Here is a 17,552-nt window from a genome sequence, read left to right on the forward strand (position 1 = left end):
TCCTGATTGAGATGAAAGGGGGATACCACCTTAGGGAGAAATTCCGGAACCGGACGCAGAACCACCTTGTCCTGGTGAAAAACCAGGAAAGGGGCTTTGCATGACAGCGCTGCTAGCTCAGACACTCTCCGAAGTGAAGTGACTGCTACTAGAAAAAACACTTTCTGCGAAAGGCGTGAGAGAGAAATATCTCTCATTGGCTCGAATGGTGGTTTCTGAAGAACCAGCAGCACCCTGTTCAGATCCCAGGGTTCTAACGGCCGCTTGTAAGGAGGAACGATGTGACAAACCCCCTGCAGGAACGTGCGTACCTGTGGAAGTCTGGCTAGGCGCTTCTGGAAAAACACAGAGAGCGCTGAGACTTGTCCCTTAAGGGAGCCGAGCGACAAACCCTTTTCCAGTCCAGATTGAAGGAAGGACAGAAAAGTGGGCAAGGCAAAAGGCCAGGGAGAAAAACCCTGAGCAGAGCACCACGACAGGAAAATTTTCCACGTCCTGTGGTAGATCTTGGCGGACGTTGGTTTCCTAGCCTGTCTCATAGTGGCAATGACGTCTTGAGATAACCCTGAAGACGCTAGGATCCAGGACTCAATGGCCACACAGTCAGGTTGAGGGCCGCAGAATTCAGATGGAAAAATGGCCCTTGAGATAGCAAGTCTGGTCGGTCTGGTAGTGCCCACGGTTGGCCGACCGTGAGATGCCACAGATCCGGGTACCACGACCGCCTCGGCCAGTCTGGAGCGACGAGGATGACGCGGCGGCAGTCGGCCCTGATCTTGCGTAACACTCTGGGCAACAGTGCCAGCGGAGGAAACACATAAGGGAGCTGAAACTGCGACCAATCCTGAACTAAGGCGTCTGCCGCCAGAGCTCTGGGATCTTGAGACCGTGCCATGAACACCGGTACCTTGTTGTTGTGCCGGGACGCCATGAGGTCGACGTCCGGCACCCCCCAGCGGCAACAGATCTCCTGAAACACGTCCGGGTGAAGGGACCATTCCCCTGCGTCCATGCCCTGGCGACTGAGATAGTCTGCTTCCCAGTTTTCCACGCCTGGAATGTGAACTGCAGAGATGGTGGAGGCCGTGGCTTCCACCCACATCAAAATCCGCCGGACTTCCTGGAAGGCTTGCCGACTGCGTGTGCCGCCTTGGTGATTGATGTATGCCACCGCTGTGGAATTGTCCGACTGAATTCTGATCTGCTTGCCTTCCAGCCACTGCTGGAACGCCTTCAGGGCAAGATACACTGCCCGTATTTCCAGAACATTGATCTGAAGCGAGGACTCTTGCTGGGTCCACGTACCCTGAGCCCTGTGGTGGAGAAAAAACGCTCCCCACCCTGACAGACTCGCGTCCGTCGTGACCACCTCCCAGGATGGGGGTAGGAAGGATTTCCCCTTCGATAATGAAGTGGGAAGAAGCCACCACCGAAGGGAAGCTTTGGTCGCCTGAGAGAGGGAGACGTTCCTGTCGAGGGACGTCGGCTTCCTGTCCCATTTGCGTAGGATGTCCCATTGAAGTGGACGCAGGTGAAACTGCGCGAACGGAACTGCCTCCATTGCTGCCACCATCTTCCCCAGGAAGTGCATGAGGCGCCTCAAGGGGTGTGACTGGCCTTGAAGGAGAGATTGTACCCCTGTCTGTAGTGACCGCTGCTTGATCAGTGGAAGCTTCACTATCGCTGAGAGGGTATGAAACTCCATGCCAAGATATGTCAGCGATTGGGCCGGTGTCAGATTTGACTTTGGAAAATTGATGATCCACCCGAAACTCTGGAGAGTCTCCAGGGTAGCGTCGAGGCTGTGTTGGCATGCCTCTAGAGAGGGTGCCTTGATCAACAGATCGTCCAAGTACGGGATCACCGAGTGACCCTGAGAGTGGAGGACCGCTACTACAGTAGCCATCACCTTGGTGAAAACCCGTGGGGCTGTTGCCAGGCCGAACGGCAGTGCCACGAACTGCAGGTGTTCGTTTTCTATGGCGAAGCGCAAGAAGCGCTGGTGCTCTGGAGCAATCGGTACGTGGAGATATGCATCCTTGATATCGATCGATGCAAGGAAATCTCCTTGGGACATTGAGGCGATGACGGAGCGGAGGGATTCCATCCGGAACCGCCTGGTCTTTACGTGTTTGTTGAGAAGTTTCAGGTCCAGGACAGGACGGAAAGACCCGTCCTTCTTTGGGACCACAAACAAGTTGGAGTAAAAACCGTGACCCTGTTGCTGAATAGGAACAGGGACCACCACTCCTTCTGCCTTCAGAGTGCCCAGCGCCTGCAGAAGAGCCTCGGCTCGCTCGGGAGGCGGGGATGACCTGAAGAATCGAGTCGGGGGACGAGAGGTGAACTCTATCTTGTAACCGTGAGACAGAATGTCTCTCACCCAACGGTCTTTTACCCGTGGCAGCCAGGTGTCGCAAAAGCGGGAGAGCCTGCCACCGACCGAAGATGCGGAGTGGGGAGGCCGAAAGTCATGAGGAAGCCGCTTTGGTAGCGGCACCTCCGGTGGCCTTTTTAGGACGTGACTTAGACCGCCATGCATCAGAGTTCCTTTGATCTTTCTGAGGCCTTGTGGACGAGGAGAATTGGGACCTGCCCGCGCCCCGAAATGACCGAAAACTCGACTGCCCCCTCCTCTGTTGGGGTATTTTCGGTTTGGGCTGGGGTAAGGATGTATCCTTTCCCTTGGATTGTTTGATGATTTCATCCAAACGCTCGCCAAACAATCGGTTGGCAGAAATTGGCAAACTGGTTAAGCGCTTTTTGGAAACAGAATCTGCCTTCCATTCCCGCAGCCACAAGGCCCTGCGGAGTACCACCGAATTGGCGGCTGCAACCGCCGTACGGCTCGCAGAGTCCAGAACAGCATTAATAGCGTAAGACGCAAATGCCGAAGTCTGTGTGGTTATGGACGCCACCTGTGGCGCGGACGTGCGTGTGGCTGCGTCGATTTGCGCTTGACCTGCTGAGATAGCTTGCAGCGCCCATACGGCTGCGAATGCTGGGGCAAAAGAAGCGCCGATAGCTTCATAGATGGATTTCAACCAGAGCTCCATCTGCCTGTCAGTGGCATCTTTGAGTGAAGCCCCGTCTTCCACTGCAAGTATGGATCTAGCTGCCAGTCTGGAGATTGGAGGATCCACTTTGGGACACTGAGCCCAACTTTTGACCACGTCAGGGGGAAAGGGATAACGTGTATCCTTAAGGCGCTTAGAAAAACGCTTATCTGGACAAGCATGGTGATTCTGGACTGCCTCTCTGAAATCAGAGTGGTCCAGAAACATACTCGGTGTACGCTTGGGAAACCTGAAACGGAATTTCTCCTGCTGTGAAGCTGACTCCTCCACCGGAGGAGCTGAGGGAGAAATATCCAACATACGATTGATTGATGGACGCAATAAGGTCGTTCACTATGGCGTCCCCGTCCGGAGTATCAAGATTGAGAGCGGCCTCAGGATCAGAATCCTGATCAGCTGTGTCCGCATCATCAACTAGAGATTCCCCCCGCTGAGACCCTGAACAATATGAGGATGTCAAGGGAATTGTCAAGCGAGCTCGCTTAGTCGGTCTGGGGCCGGGGTCTGTGTCAGAACCCTCAGCCTGGGATCCATGAGACACCCCAGGAGGACATTGTTGGTCCAACTGAGGTGGGCCAGGGGACAAAGATTCAACAGAGTCCCTGTGCTGAGATACCGGCCTGGACTGCAAGGCTTCTAGTATCTTAGCCATAGTCTCAGAGAGTTTTGCAAACTCTGTCCCCGTCACTTGAACAGTGTCAGCAGGTGGCTCCCCCTGGGCCCCCCTTAGCAGAGGCTCTGGCTGATTAAGTGCCACAGGGGCCGAACAGTGCTCACAATGAGGGTCAGTGGAACCTGCCGGTAGCGGGGTCATACATGCGGCGCAGGCAGCATAATAAGCCTGTGTTTTGGCACCCCTGCCTTTCGTGGGCGCCATGCTATTATCTTCCCTGAGTAACACAATAGGGTATATAGCCAGAAATCAACTGTGCACCATACAGTGTAAAATATGTATACCATAAACATATAATGTTACACTACTGCACAATGGGGCTAGCACCACAGGTGCTGCTTACCACCCGCTTAAAGCGGTTGTGAGGCCACCAGAGTCCCTGCCTGAGTCTCCCAGACTTTGTCCCCCTCTGTAGCGTCCAAGGAGCTGACAGGAATGGCTGCCGGCGTCCTGAGGAGAGGTGGGAGCCGTGGGCGTGGCTCAGAAAGTGCGGGAGCTGGTGCCTGCACTGTGCACAGTGAGGGGAGTGGAGTATGCAAAGCATGCTCCAGCCCTCAGTGCTGCTCGTTCTGTGCAGCGTCCCGCCCTTCCCCTGCCTGTCAGGACTGTGGGCGGGAGGAAAGGAAACTAGGCCGCAAAAAGCCGGGGACTCTAGTAATAAACGCGGCCGCCGTAAAAGCGCGGCCGGCGCGAAAGTCCCCGGCGCACTACAAGTCCCAGCCGCGCCGCAGTGTTTCCCTGGCAGCGGCGGTTAGTGCGGCAGTCCCTATACATAAACACACTCAGCAGCGCTGAGTGTGTAATGGCACATATTAACCCGGTCAGCGCCGCGGTCCCCGGTGCACTAGCACACCCAGCAATGCTGGAGTGTTGCTGTGCGCGGTCCCCACGGGGACACAGAGTACCTCCAAGTAGCAGGGCCATGTCCCTGAACGATACCCGGCTCCTATCCAGCAGTCTCCCAGGAGTTGTGGATGAAGCACGGTCTCAGTGCCTGGAGACCGATAGGATCCCACTTCACCAGAGCCCTGAGGGGGATGGGGAAGGAAAGCAGCATGTGGGCTCCGCCTCCGTACCCGCAATGGATACCTCAACCTTAACTACACCGCCGACAAGAGTGGGGTGAGAAGGGAGCATGCTGGGGGCCCTATATGGGCCCACTTTTCTTCCATCCGATATAGTCAGCAGCTGCTGCTGACCAATCTGTGGAGCTGTGCGTGCGTGTCTGACCTCCTTCGCACAAAGCAAAAAACTGAGGAGCCCGTGGGAGCACGGGGGGTGTATAGGCAGAAGGGGAGGGGCTTAACACTTTTAAGTGTAATACTTTGTGCGGCCTCCGGAGGCATAGCCTATACACCCCAATTGTCTGGGTCTCCCAATGGAGCGACAAAGAAAGGCTTTTTTCTAGCTTTACATGACTTGAGCCCTGCCTCTAGGATCCTGCTACAAACGGTCATTGCCGTGCACTTTACCCCAGTTGCTATTCCTTTTGTAGGTTGCTTAATGCCATCCTGCGGCTTCTGAGTGACATTCGAATAAGATGACGGTCATCCCGGTCAGTGGAGAGTCGCTTTCGCCCTCTGCCAGTCTGTACTTTGGTTGGAATTCAACTGACACAGGAATGGAATGGCTGTCAGACACATAGAAAAGCTGATTTTTATAACAATGTGCAGTGGTCTCTTAATTTTGCCAGAGCTGTATTTTCTATTATGCTTACTCTTTTGGTATAGAATAAATATATATATTTAGTTTATTCTTTGGTGTGTTCGTCTATTATGAATTGTCATTCATGCTTGCTTTTCTGTACAAGGTGCTGCACCCAATTCTTTGATCGTAGCAATGCACCCTTCTATCCATATTAGCATATACCACCTACATAGATATTGTTATGGACCCAGTACACCTGCCCACCACAGTGCAGACACTGCTCAGGATTGCCTCCTTATCAAGTATCTGTTGGATGTGGCTGAAAAGCGAGTATCTTAATTCTCCACCTCACAAACTTTCAAGGGATTATCAACCAATAGAAACGTTTCACTTAACCACACGATAGTTGGGGGGGTCACCATTCCACAAGAATTTGGTGTCCTGTGTCCACTGTTTGAACATCCCGTCACTGGGACCCCATTCCTGAAGAACACTACACTTAACTATATTATGGATAGGTAGTACATTTTGATTATGGAACAACTCATTTTAAACGGTACTCCAAAAGAAAAATATGTCGGATTTTTCGGACTATAAGATGCACTTTTTAACAAAAAAAAAAACAAAAAACAACTCATGCTAAAAAGTGTGTGCATGTGTCTTATACTCTGGAGGCAGCTTTCTGTGATGGAGAACGCTGACACTGTGTCTATCTCGATCACAGAGAGAGCTGCCCTCTATCCTCCAGTTCTACACTGATCTATGTGATCGGTGCAGACCAGGAGAGGAAGCTACCGGGAGCTGAACGGAGGCTGCACGAGCTGAGCAGCTGAAGGCCCTTTCATATTATCAGTAATTTTGGGACCTTTTAGGTCATGTGATTGCTCACAAGATTTGAAAGGTCCATCAGTTAATAGAGTGGAAAGTAATTCAGCTGCAAACTTCTGCAGAGTCCGGTCAGGTCCCAATCAGGAACTACAAGATGTGGTAATGTAGAGCGTATGCATGCGTGCAACTGTGCATGTAGCATAGCTATAATGCCAATACGCATGTAGCAGAGGTGTGTGTGTGTATCTGTACATGTAGCAGAGCTGTGTATGCAAGTGTAAATGTGCATGTAGCAGAGCTGTGTATGCAAGTGTAAATGTGCATGTAGCATAGCTGTGTTATATAATACACAACACTGCAGAGAAACACTGGTAATATATTACTTTCCTATTTCTATCCCATTACATTAACATTAATCCTGATGACCCTTTCACTTTACACCAGCAAGGAAGTTTAAAAAAAAAAAAGGAAAATATTTTTCTATTTTTCTATTGTTTATTAAAGTAGAAATGATTTCTTCAGTTGTAAGTGAAAAACATAGTGAAAAAAGGAGGTTGGAGCTTTGTGACAACAGGGACTGTCAGGGCGGACACGATAGGCGAGGGCAGGGACTGCCAGGGCGGACCCGATAGGCGAGGGCAGGGACTGCCAGGGCGGACCCGATAGGCGAGGGCAGGGACTGCCACTGCAAGGGGGACCCGATAGGCGAGGGCAGGGACTGCCAGGGCGGACCCGATAGGCGAGGGCAGGGACTGCCAGGGCGGACCCAAAAGGCGAGGGCAGGGACTGTCAGGGCGGACCCGATAGGCGAGGGCAGGGACTGCCAGGGCGGACCCGATAGGCGAGGGCAGGGACTGCCAGGGCGGACCCGATAGGCGAGGGCAGGGACTGCCAGGGCGGACCCGATAGGCGAGGGCAGGGACTGCCACTGCAAGGGGGACCCGATAGGCGAGGGCAGGGACTGCCAGGGCGGACCCGATAGGCGAGGGCAGGGACTGCCACTGCAAGGGGGACCCGATAGGCGAGGGCAGGGACTGCCAGGGCGGACCCGATGGGCGATGACAGGGACTGCCAGGGGGGACCCGATAGGCAAGCACAGGGACTGCCAGGGGGGACCCGATAGGCAAGCACAGGGACTGCCAGGGGGGACCCGATAGGCAAGCACAGGGACTGCCAGGGGGGACCCGATAGGCAAGCACAGGGACTGCCAGGGGGGACCCGATAAGTGATGACATTCAACAGCTCACAGGAAATCAGAAATCGGGCCTCTGTCCATGCATGTCAGACTGAAGATCATATGACATAAGAGGACATTATTTGTGAATGGCTGATCAGTGTAAATCGTAGGAATAATTGTAATGACATTGTAGCACTTATCTATTAGGCTTCTTGTATGAAGGCCTACGTTATAGTCTAGAGCTGCATTCACAATTCTTCTGTCGTCAATGTAAGATTGCTCTAAGGCTCATCCTTAGCCCTAGAAGAGAGTGTTACTTTTCCTCCTTCAGTCAATTACAGTGTGATCCGAGCACAAGACAAAAGAGCAGGCCGCATGTAACAATGAGAATTTTACAGGTACTCAACTTTTTACATTCTATTTTATATAGAAACTATAAAATGGTTTTATTCATTTTGGACAGAACAAATATGAGCGTTATAACAACTTCATCATCCATAATATAACGAATAAAGAAAATCTAGGAAAACTTCAGATACCAAATCACGTTCACTAACAGAAATACAATGCCTCTATTCATACAGCTGAACAATGGGCGGGCAGGCAGTGTAATATAATTACACATGTACAATGGGACTCAGGCTCTGACTGCATTGATTAAAAGGGATGGGAATTCTCTGATAAAATAAAGCAGACATCAATTAAGGCTAGGAATGAACAATCAGGCAGAGCATGCAGTCATTACTTATGGAGGACAATTCCCTGGAGCGCTCAGATAGGATTGGCTGTATTGGAAATCATTTGGGTGGAATAAAGGGCTAAAACTTGCTGCACATGAGCGAGGAGACATACCTGAGAGTTGATGGCGTACTTGAGATAGGAGAGGATGAGGGGGTTGGGTGCAGGGCCGATCATGGCCTGGTCCAAAAGGGCTTCTGGAAGGAGAAAAGGAGACTGATAGAAGATCCACAATACCAGAAAAGCAGCACTGGAAGACAGAATGATAAGAGAGGCAAGGCCTTGGGCCGGGGGTCCCAACGTGGAAGAGGATAGAGAACATTGAAATGTGTGACCCGATTATTCACCCAGGGGACAAGCCTTTTTCAAGCGTATCAAAACAGTGTATAAAACGACTTAATAATAGATACATTCATAATTATGTGCCATTAGCGGTGTCCAGTGTTCAGAAAACCTTTGACTCCAAGCAGTTAAACTGCATTAATCACCATACCCAGGTCCAGCGTGACTATCCACTGCTACTACCAGTGTCCGACTGTCTGCAGTGCTGAAGTCATTGACAGCACTGCAGACAACCAGTGAGCTCAGCAGCCCATGCCATCAGCTCGGACAATGTCTCTGAGCTCAGTTATGTGCTACAGCACTGTCAATATTCAAATGGTCTCTCCAGGGAGGAAGGAGACAAACTCTAGTGCCACCTATCGGAAGTAGCAATCCTACAAGTCAAAAGTTTGATTATTTCCCAGAGGAGCATTGCAGCTATAAGTCCCCTCACTGGCAGCCAGACTGGTTTGTCAGGTCTCTGCAAGGAGACTAGTCTTCCCCATGGTCCCCACTATAGCTTCTCATAAGCCAGATCAGCCCCCATACTTTGCACTGACGAGGGGCAATCACCCCAAAACACCGTGTCTGCAAATTAGGATTTATACCAGATCAGAACCCCAAGTTATATGAAAAGGTTTGTTAAAAGGCCACTTTTGACTTTTAGGATTCCTACTTCTAATAGGTGGCACTAGAGTTTGTCTGCTTCCTCCCTGGAGAGACCATTTGAATATTTCCCAGAGGTGCATTGGAGCAATGTCAATGTGAAGCTAAGGCTGCAGACGATAAAAGATACCAGGAGTAACAGTAGAGACTCAGTGCTGGGCACAGAGAGGCCAAGTAAACCCTAGTGTTTTTTTGTTTGTTTGTTTGTTTTTTTAACACAAAGTGGACCTGGGTATCAAACATCAAGAGCAAGTGAGTGTCCACACTTCCTCCTGATGTTGGATTCTTCTGAAGGCGGGAAGAGGAAAGCTGGCAAATAGTTGGGCAGAGGGCTTGTGTTGAAACAACGTCATGTGAGCCCTGCGAGAGTGCCGACACTGTTGGACTGGCACCAGAGGTGAGTAGAACTGTTTTTATTTTAATGAGGCAAACACTGTGAAGTGTTGACAACCCCTTTAAGTTAATGTCCTGGTTAGGACAGTGTCACACTTGTGTATGACTCGCACGAGGCTCGCATTGGGATCACCCGGCACGGCTGCACACTCTATGGACAGGAGCTTCTCAGCTGCATATATTTCTATGCAGCTGACCCGCTCCTGTCCAAGAGTGTGCAACTGTGCCGGGTGATGCCGATGCGAGACTCGTGCGAGTCATACACAAGAGTGACTCTGGTCTTAAGGTGGAAAGTCAACACTACCTTAGGAAAGAAAGAACAGCCCCAACACCACCTAGTCCAGGTGCCAGATGAGGTAAGGAAGGCAATAGAGGACAGCCAGCCTCAAAACCCACCTAATGAAGGTAATAGCTTTAAGAAAAGCCACTACCAAAAATAAGTATGGTCTGAGACGCAGACGCATGTCTGCCTCCAACTGACACCAAGCTAAACTGAGTCGTCTTGGTGCTAGCATATGATGTATAGTCTACTGGTGAGAAGGCTGCTTTCACACATCAGTTTTTTGGCATCAGGCACGATCTGGCGAGAAAATGGATCAGTTGCATTCGTTTTTTTCTTCAGTTCCTTCAGTTTTTTGACAGATCCATTGTGATACTGTGCATGCTCAGTTCAAAAATACGCATCCGGCGGCCGTAATCCGTTTTTTGCCGTATTACACCGGATCCGGTGTCCATAGGCTTCCATTATAAAACAGGCCGTACGGCGCCGAATCCAGCGCGATACTATTTTTCGCCGGACGAAAAAAAAAACAAAAAACAGTTCACTTCAACGTTCCATCCGGCCCCTGGACAAGCAAATTTTGCCAGATCCGGTGAAAGACGGATGGAATGCAAGGCCATCCGGCACTAATAGAAGTCTATGGGGGGGAAACGGATCCGGTTTTTCATGTTTTTGCTGGATTGTGCCTGATGGCAAAAAACTGATGTATGAAAGCAGCCTAAGGCTGCTTTCACACATCCGGTTTTAGCAGTGCGGCTAAATCCGGCTCTAAAACCTATGCAATGGATGCGGCGAAAAAAACGCATCCTTTGCATAAGCTTTTACATGCGGCCCCTCCGGCTTTTGCCGGTTGCGGCACGCTACTGAGCCTGTGCAGTGCAAAAAACCGCATGCGGCGGCCGGATGCGGTTTTTGCCGCATCCATAGGCATGCATTGAAAAAAAGCGCCGCATCGGCCGGATGCGGCGCGATGCGTTTTTTTTGCCGGATAAAAAAACCGTGCCAGGCAATGTTCCATCCGGCTGCCGCATTGGCTAAATATGCCGCATCCGGCAAAAACCGGACCGAACGCAAGGCCATGCGGCACAATCCGGCACTAATGAAAGTCTATGCGGAAAACTAACGCAACGCAACCGGCAGGAAAAAAAAAAAAATTGTTGCGTTTTTTTCTGCAAAGCGCCGGATTGTGCCGCACTGCAAAACTGGATTTCTGAAAGCAGCCTTAGGGTGCTTTCACACATCCGGATTTTTGCTCTGCGGCACAATACGGCGTTCTGCAGAAAAACCGCCACCGGCTTTTGAAACGCCGGTGGCGGGTTTTTTTGCATAGACTTACATTAGTGCCGTATTGTGCTGCAGGGGCTTGCGTTCGGTCCGGTTTTGGCAGCATGCGGCAGATTTAGCCGATGCGGCGGCCGGATCGAACGTCCCCTGCAACGATTTTTGCTCCGGCAAAAAACACCGCATCGCGCCGCATCCGGCCGCTGTGGCGCATTTTTCAATGCATACCTATGGAGGCCGGATGCGGCGCGATGCGGAAAAAAACGCATCCGGTCGCCGCATGCGTTTTTTTCCACTGCGCATGCTCAGTAGCATGCCGCAACCGGAAAAAACCGGACGGGCCGCATGTAAAAACTTATGCAAAGGATGCGGTGTTTTCGTCGCATCCGTTGCATAGTTTTCACAGCCGGATTGAGCCGCAGAGCTCAAACCGGATGTGTGAAAGTAGCCTTAGCCAACTTTTTTTGTCAAGATGTATTATTAGTGTCAGCCTCCAGGTGGCAGCTGACTAATCCATGGTTCCTGGGTCCCCCAATCAAACCCCTTTAATCAATCAGCAAACATCTACAAGTATTGATGATTGGGGTCACTCCATATACATACCAATGTGGATAGACAGAAAAATAACAGGGCAATATGTGTAGTCATACTTAAGGATACTCTCACACTTGCGTGCAGTGCAGTCCGTCACTATGGAGAATAGCGCAGTCCGTTAACGGACTTGTATGGACAACGCACTGTAATGCAAGTGTCAGTGTTGCATCCGCTGGACAACGCAGCGTCGTTATTTTGACGCTGCGTCGGGCGGAGGGAACGCAGCATGTAACGTTTGTTTGAGCAGCGCAATCCGTAGGATTTCACTGCGCATGCTCTTTTTTTTAAAATCACATAACTTTATTTTGTCTCTCGGTGGCCGAACATTCAGCTGAGCGCACGCCCGCCAGCATGTGAGAGCTCTCAGCTGAGCGCCTGGCCGCCGGCATGTGAGAGCGCTCAGCTGAGCGCCCGGCCGCCGACATGTGAGAGCGCTCAGCTGAGCGCCCGGCCGCCGACATGTGAGAGCGCTCAGCTGAGCGCCCGGCCGCCGGCATGTGAGAGCGCTCAGCTGAGCGCCCGGCAGCCGGCATGTGAGAGCGCTCAGCTGAGCGCCCGGCCGCCGGCATGTGAGAGCGCTCAGCTGAGCGCCTGCCAGCCGGCATGTGAGAGCGCTCAGCTGAGCGCCCGGCCGCCGGCATGTGAGAGCGCTCAGCTGAGCGCCTGCCAGCCGGCATGTGAGAGCGCTCAGCTGAGCGCACACGGCAGCCGGCATGTGAGAACGCTCAGCTGAGCGCCCGGCAGCCGGCTTTTTAGAACGATCAGCTGAGCACCCGGCAGCCGGCTTTTGAGAACGATCAGCTGAGCGCCCGGCAGCCGGCTTTTGAGAACGATCAGCTGAGCGCCCGGCAGCCGGCTTTTGAGAACGAACTGTAAAGAAGAAGAAAAAAAAAAAAGCTTTCCGTTGTTTTGTATGATCCGTTGCATCCGTCACACAACCCAAGTGTGAAACTAGCCTAATACATGCATTTCAAGACAAATTATTTACAGTGTAAATGATCCCTCTGAATCTTGCCCTGAAGAATGCTGCCGTCTCGGTGTCCAGCACTTCTAAGTGAATGTCTGTAAAGCAGATCGCCACGTTATACAATCACTGTGTTTGCTGCACCATATCTTACACAAGCACAGTAGCTCATACAATTCAGCCATCTTTAACAGTAGAGTTTTACTAACCGCATTAGGTCACAAAGCTTATTTACAGATGACTGCAGCCGACTTCTACCAGCTTCTGCAAGGCATGATGAATGCAGGCTAGATAATGGTGGCCCGAGCATATAGTATAGCACAGTACATGTCTGATTGGACGTGTGCACTACAATGTATTGGTCGCCAAGATGGCAGCGTGGTTTTAGGGGCAATGTACTCGCCTATATTCAATATACAGTACATCGGGGTATTTGTGAGCAAAATGATCCCTTACATTAGTCTTGAGCTGTATGTATTTAATAGATTTACACATTTTGCTCGGTTTGTGATGATAACTATGCACATTGGAATATAAATGCAGTGACACCAACCAAAGAAGATTTGATTAAAACACATAATTATGAATTATATACAAATGTGGCTGTAAATAATTCACTTCAGTCTGTTCTGATAAAATTAGACATCGTTTTTGTACCAATTACCCCTAGTAATAAGGTATGTACAGCTTGAAGATTATACCCCTTCCGGGACTCCGTGCTCAGCCCCATAAGCGTTTCCCTCCTCTCAGTTGTCAGGTGGAGATGAGGACCTCCTTCTTACAACGGTCGGGAGGCCTAGGATCATATCTGTTATCAGATATTCTGTCCAAGTGATAGATTTCCTTTGGGAAAAAAAATCCCTTTAAAAACGGGGTCAGCGCACAAAAAACATTCATCATGTGTACACAGGGTAAATGTTTTATGTACGATCGCTGGATGTCCCACCCATCAGGAGGTTCAATGTCTATAGAACTGGCTGAGACACCTCTAAATTAGAAATCAGTCATTCATGGACAATGAAGGAGTGATGGTGACCATGTCACACCAGCTTTACTCCAACTCCCCTAGAACAGAAGACTCTGGACCCCAGCTTCAATGACTAGTAGGGTCCATCAGGTGGTAAAGGTTTTCGTGGCCCAAACGTCTCAAGGTCAGAAGTTGTAGTGTAGGAAATTAACTAACCTGCTAAATTCAAGATGTCCCAGGTAACTCCTTTGGGGAAGAATCTCTTCATGTTGATGGCCCATTGGTAATCGCTCCATCTTTCCTTCCAGGCCTGTAGAATGGCCTGTTTCAAGTTTACAAGCTTCATTTCAGAAGTCTGAGTAAATAATAAAAAAAAAATAATAGTTTGTTCCTTTTTGTTAAAGGTTTTGTCCAGAACTTGAACAATCATGACCAATCCTTAGGATAGGTCATCAATGGCGCACCAGTGGGGGCACCAGACAGAGCTGCTCGAGTGTGGAGATGCACAGCGCAGTCCTGTCAACTGAATTGTGTCCACAGCTGGGTACTTTATATCCGCCCCATATCTGAATCAATAGGGGGTGGATATGCCGTACCCGGTTGCGGCCATTATTCAGTTTACGGAGCTATCATGCTCTACAACAGAGCAGTTCTGGCCACCACTAACACCTGTTACAGCTGATCGGCGGGGTGCCGGGTATCACCCCCCAACCAAACACTGATGATCTAGTCTATGGATAGACCAATAATGTTAAAGTCGCAGACAATCTATATAAAAATATGAAGACGTGGACGCAGCAAACAATGCTTTCAACATAAGAGAAGCTGCTATACCAGTAATGTGCAATGTCACCCTATAATGGACTCAGGACAAGTGGTAGCGCTGGAAAAATACCTTATTGAAGGGAACCTGTCAGGTCCCCTATGTCCACCAACCCGGCTATGCAAATTAGGCTTATGATTAGTTGATTGGGCGTTAGTTTCCCCAGACTAGTAGGCCCTCTTTCTCAAGTTATCAAGCCCCATTGAGCATGATAGTATGATTTTTGGTGTTCCCACAAGCTTCTGGAAACCTTGCGCATGCGCACTGCTTTGTTCACTCACATTGAGCCTCTGGAGCCGGGTGTATGTGTCCAGACTTGATCGAGGAGCACTGCGCATGATCGGACGTACAGGACTGTTCCTCAAATCATACCCAGTGCTCCTCTCTGAAGCTGGGACGCACTTCAGAGGCTCAATGTGAGTGAATAATGCCGCATGCATGCGCGAGATATCAAGGAGCTGGAGATGACATCGGCTTGTGGAAATCATGTTATTACTCCCACAGAGGCTTAGGGGTGCTTCACACACAGCGAGCTCACTGCCGAGATCGCTGCTGAGTCACGTTTTTTGTGACGCAGCAGTGACCTCATTAGCGATCTCGCTGTGTGTGACACTGAGCAGCGATCTGGCCCCTGCTGCGAGATCGCTGCTCGTTACACACAGCCCTGGTTCGTTTTCTTCAAAGGCGCTCTCCCGCTGTGACACACAGATCGCTGTGTGTGACAGCGAGAGAGCGACGAAATGAAGCGAGCAGGGAGCAGGAGCCGGCATCTGGCAGCTGCGGTAAGCTGTAACCAAGATAAACATCAGGTAACCAAGGTGGTTACCCGATATTTACCTTAGTTACCAGCCTCCGCAGCTCTCACGCTGCCTGTGCTGCCGGCTCCGGCTCTCTGCACATGTAGCTGCATTACACATCGGGTTAATTAACCCGAGGTGTACTGTAGCTAGGAGAGCAAGGAGCCAGCGCTAAGCAGTGTGTGTGGCTCCCTGCTCTCTGCACATGTAGCTGCATTACCCATCGGGTTAATTAACCCGATGTGTGCTGTAGCTAGGAGAGCAAGGAGCCAGCACTAAGCAGTGTGCGTGGCTCCCTGCTCTCTGCACATGTAGCTGCATTACACATCGGGTTAATTAACCCGATGTGTACTGTAGCTAGGAGAGCAAAGCTAAGCGGTGTGCGCTGGTAACTAATGTAAACGTCGGGTAACCATAGCCGATGTTTACCTTAGTTACCAGTGTCCGCAGCTTCCAGACGCCGGCTCCGTGCAAGCGCAGCGTCGCTTGCACGTCGCTGCTGGCTGGGGGCTGGTCACTGGTCGCTGGTGAGATCTGCCTGTTTGACAGCTCACCAGCGACCATGTAGCGATGCAGCAGCGATCCTGACCAGGTCAGATCGCTGCTGCATCGATAAAGTGTGAAGGTACCCTTAAGAAGTTGAGAAAGTTTTCTCAGACTAGTCGGCACTCTAACACCTCATCAACTAGTCAAAAGCCAAATTAGCATAGGAAAAAAAAAAAATTCCAATTTCCACTTTTATTTATTTATGTTTTTTAAACATTGGGTTAAGTGACAGGCTCCCTTTAAGGCTGGTTTCACATCTCCGGTATTTTGTCGGCAGCCGGATCTGACACAAATGCAGTACAGTTACATTAATTTACAATGGAAGAGCGACACTATGCGGACTCATGCTTCATACACAACCGCATATGTCCGCATGGTGTTGCGCTTCCATTGTAAATGAATGTAACTGTACTGCATGCGCGCTGGATCCGGCTTCCGGCAAAATACCCGAGATGTGAAACCAGCCTAAGGCCTAATAATTCCCCTTTGGCCTCAGCCATAACACTTAAAAAATAATGCTGCCATATGAGTGAACTGCAATGTAGCATGCACATATGTGAGATCACAGCGACCTGTGTACAGAGTGTTTCTGTGCAGGAAATCTGGGATATGAGAAAAGCGATAGAGCCCCTTCAAGGTTCATTCAAGCATATGTCTAGTACAGCCCATCCCAATCCACTAAAAGAGATTGTTTAGGTTTATGATAGATGGATGGATAGATTATATATGGCCCATAGTGAGAACAGGTCACCAATAACAGATAAGTGGAGGGTCTGACACCCGATAGCCCCAATATTTAGCAGTTTTTAAGCTCTGACCAAATATAACCAGTGAATGGAGCCGATGAAGCACAGCTCTGGACACTGCAGTGGCTGCTGTCCTGCTTCTGGTCACTTTACACACAGCTGCTGTTGGAGCTGAAAACCGCTAATCTGTGTGATTCTTCATGTCAGACCGGCATCTATCGGATATCGGTGACCTTAGGTATAATATGTAAGCACCATGACGTAGGTACCAAGACCATAATTCAAGCAATGTGCCACTTACTGGGCTGTTTTGTTTCAATACAGTTAGTGTTTTATGATAAGGAGATTATCATTACAAGACAACTGGTCTCATGCCTCCTAGTCCAACCACAGCACTGATTAGCAGCACTCTGGGAATATAAAGTGTACACAGAAAGCTGTGGTGTGGGCATGTTAGAGGGCTCAACAACTAACCTCGGCTCAATTTGCAGCAGAAAAAAAAAAATCTGACTAGACTACTGCTGCCGCCAGTATTTCTAGTGAGACATCGCTGGAATTAGGGTCTCCGTCTGTATCTCATGCTGCTGTCAGATTCCACAGATTTCCTTTAAGGTGGCTTTACACACTGCAACATCGCAAACGACATCGTTGTAACGTCACCGGTTTTATGACGTAATAGCGACCTCCCCAGCGACATTGCAGTGTGTGACACACATCAGCGACCTGGCCCCCGCTGTGAGGTTGTGATTGCTACAAATCGTTCAGGACCATTCTTTGGTCCTTTGTTTCCCGCTGTGCAGCAAAGTTTTAGTGTGTAAAGGGGACTTTACAGCGACTTCGTTAGCGACTTCCCTTTCAAAAAGCTGCTTTACAACGTCCCCAACAACCAGCTAGGTCGCTCTGCAGGTCCGGATCGCTGTTGCGTCGTTGGCCAGGTTTGCCTGTTTGACAGATCACCAGAGACTTTGTAGCTATCCCGGCCAGGTTGGGATCGCTGGTGGGATCGCTAGAAAGTCTCAGTGTGTAAAGGGGCC

At 50.2% G+C, this 17,552-nt stretch overlaps 1 protein-coding gene across 1 annotated transcript in view; it reads right to left on the reverse strand.

Moving 5' to 3' along the window:
- MED24 (mediator complex subunit 24) overlaps window positions 1–17,552 on the reverse strand; it is a 116,693-nt gene that overhangs the window by 98,359 nt on the left and 782 nt on the right. Inside the window, exons 2-3 of the mRNA XM_075350140.1 lie at window positions 13,823–13,961; window positions 8,255–8,337 (exon numbers count right to left, since the gene is read on the reverse strand). Of these exons, the coding sequence (XP_075206255.1) occupies window positions 8,255–8,337; window positions 13,823–13,952 (213 nt within the window). The 5' untranslated portion in view covers window positions 13,953–13,961. The remainder of the gene's footprint in view (window positions 1–8,254; window positions 8,338–13,822; window positions 13,962–17,552) is intronic.

This window comes from Anomaloglossus baeobatrachus, chromosome 5, assembly GCF_048569485.1.
Source record: "Anomaloglossus baeobatrachus isolate aAnoBae1 chromosome 5, aAnoBae1.hap1, whole genome shotgun sequence".
Lineage (NCBI taxonomy): Eukaryota > Metazoa > Chordata > Amphibia > Anura > Aromobatidae > Anomaloglossus > Anomaloglossus baeobatrachus.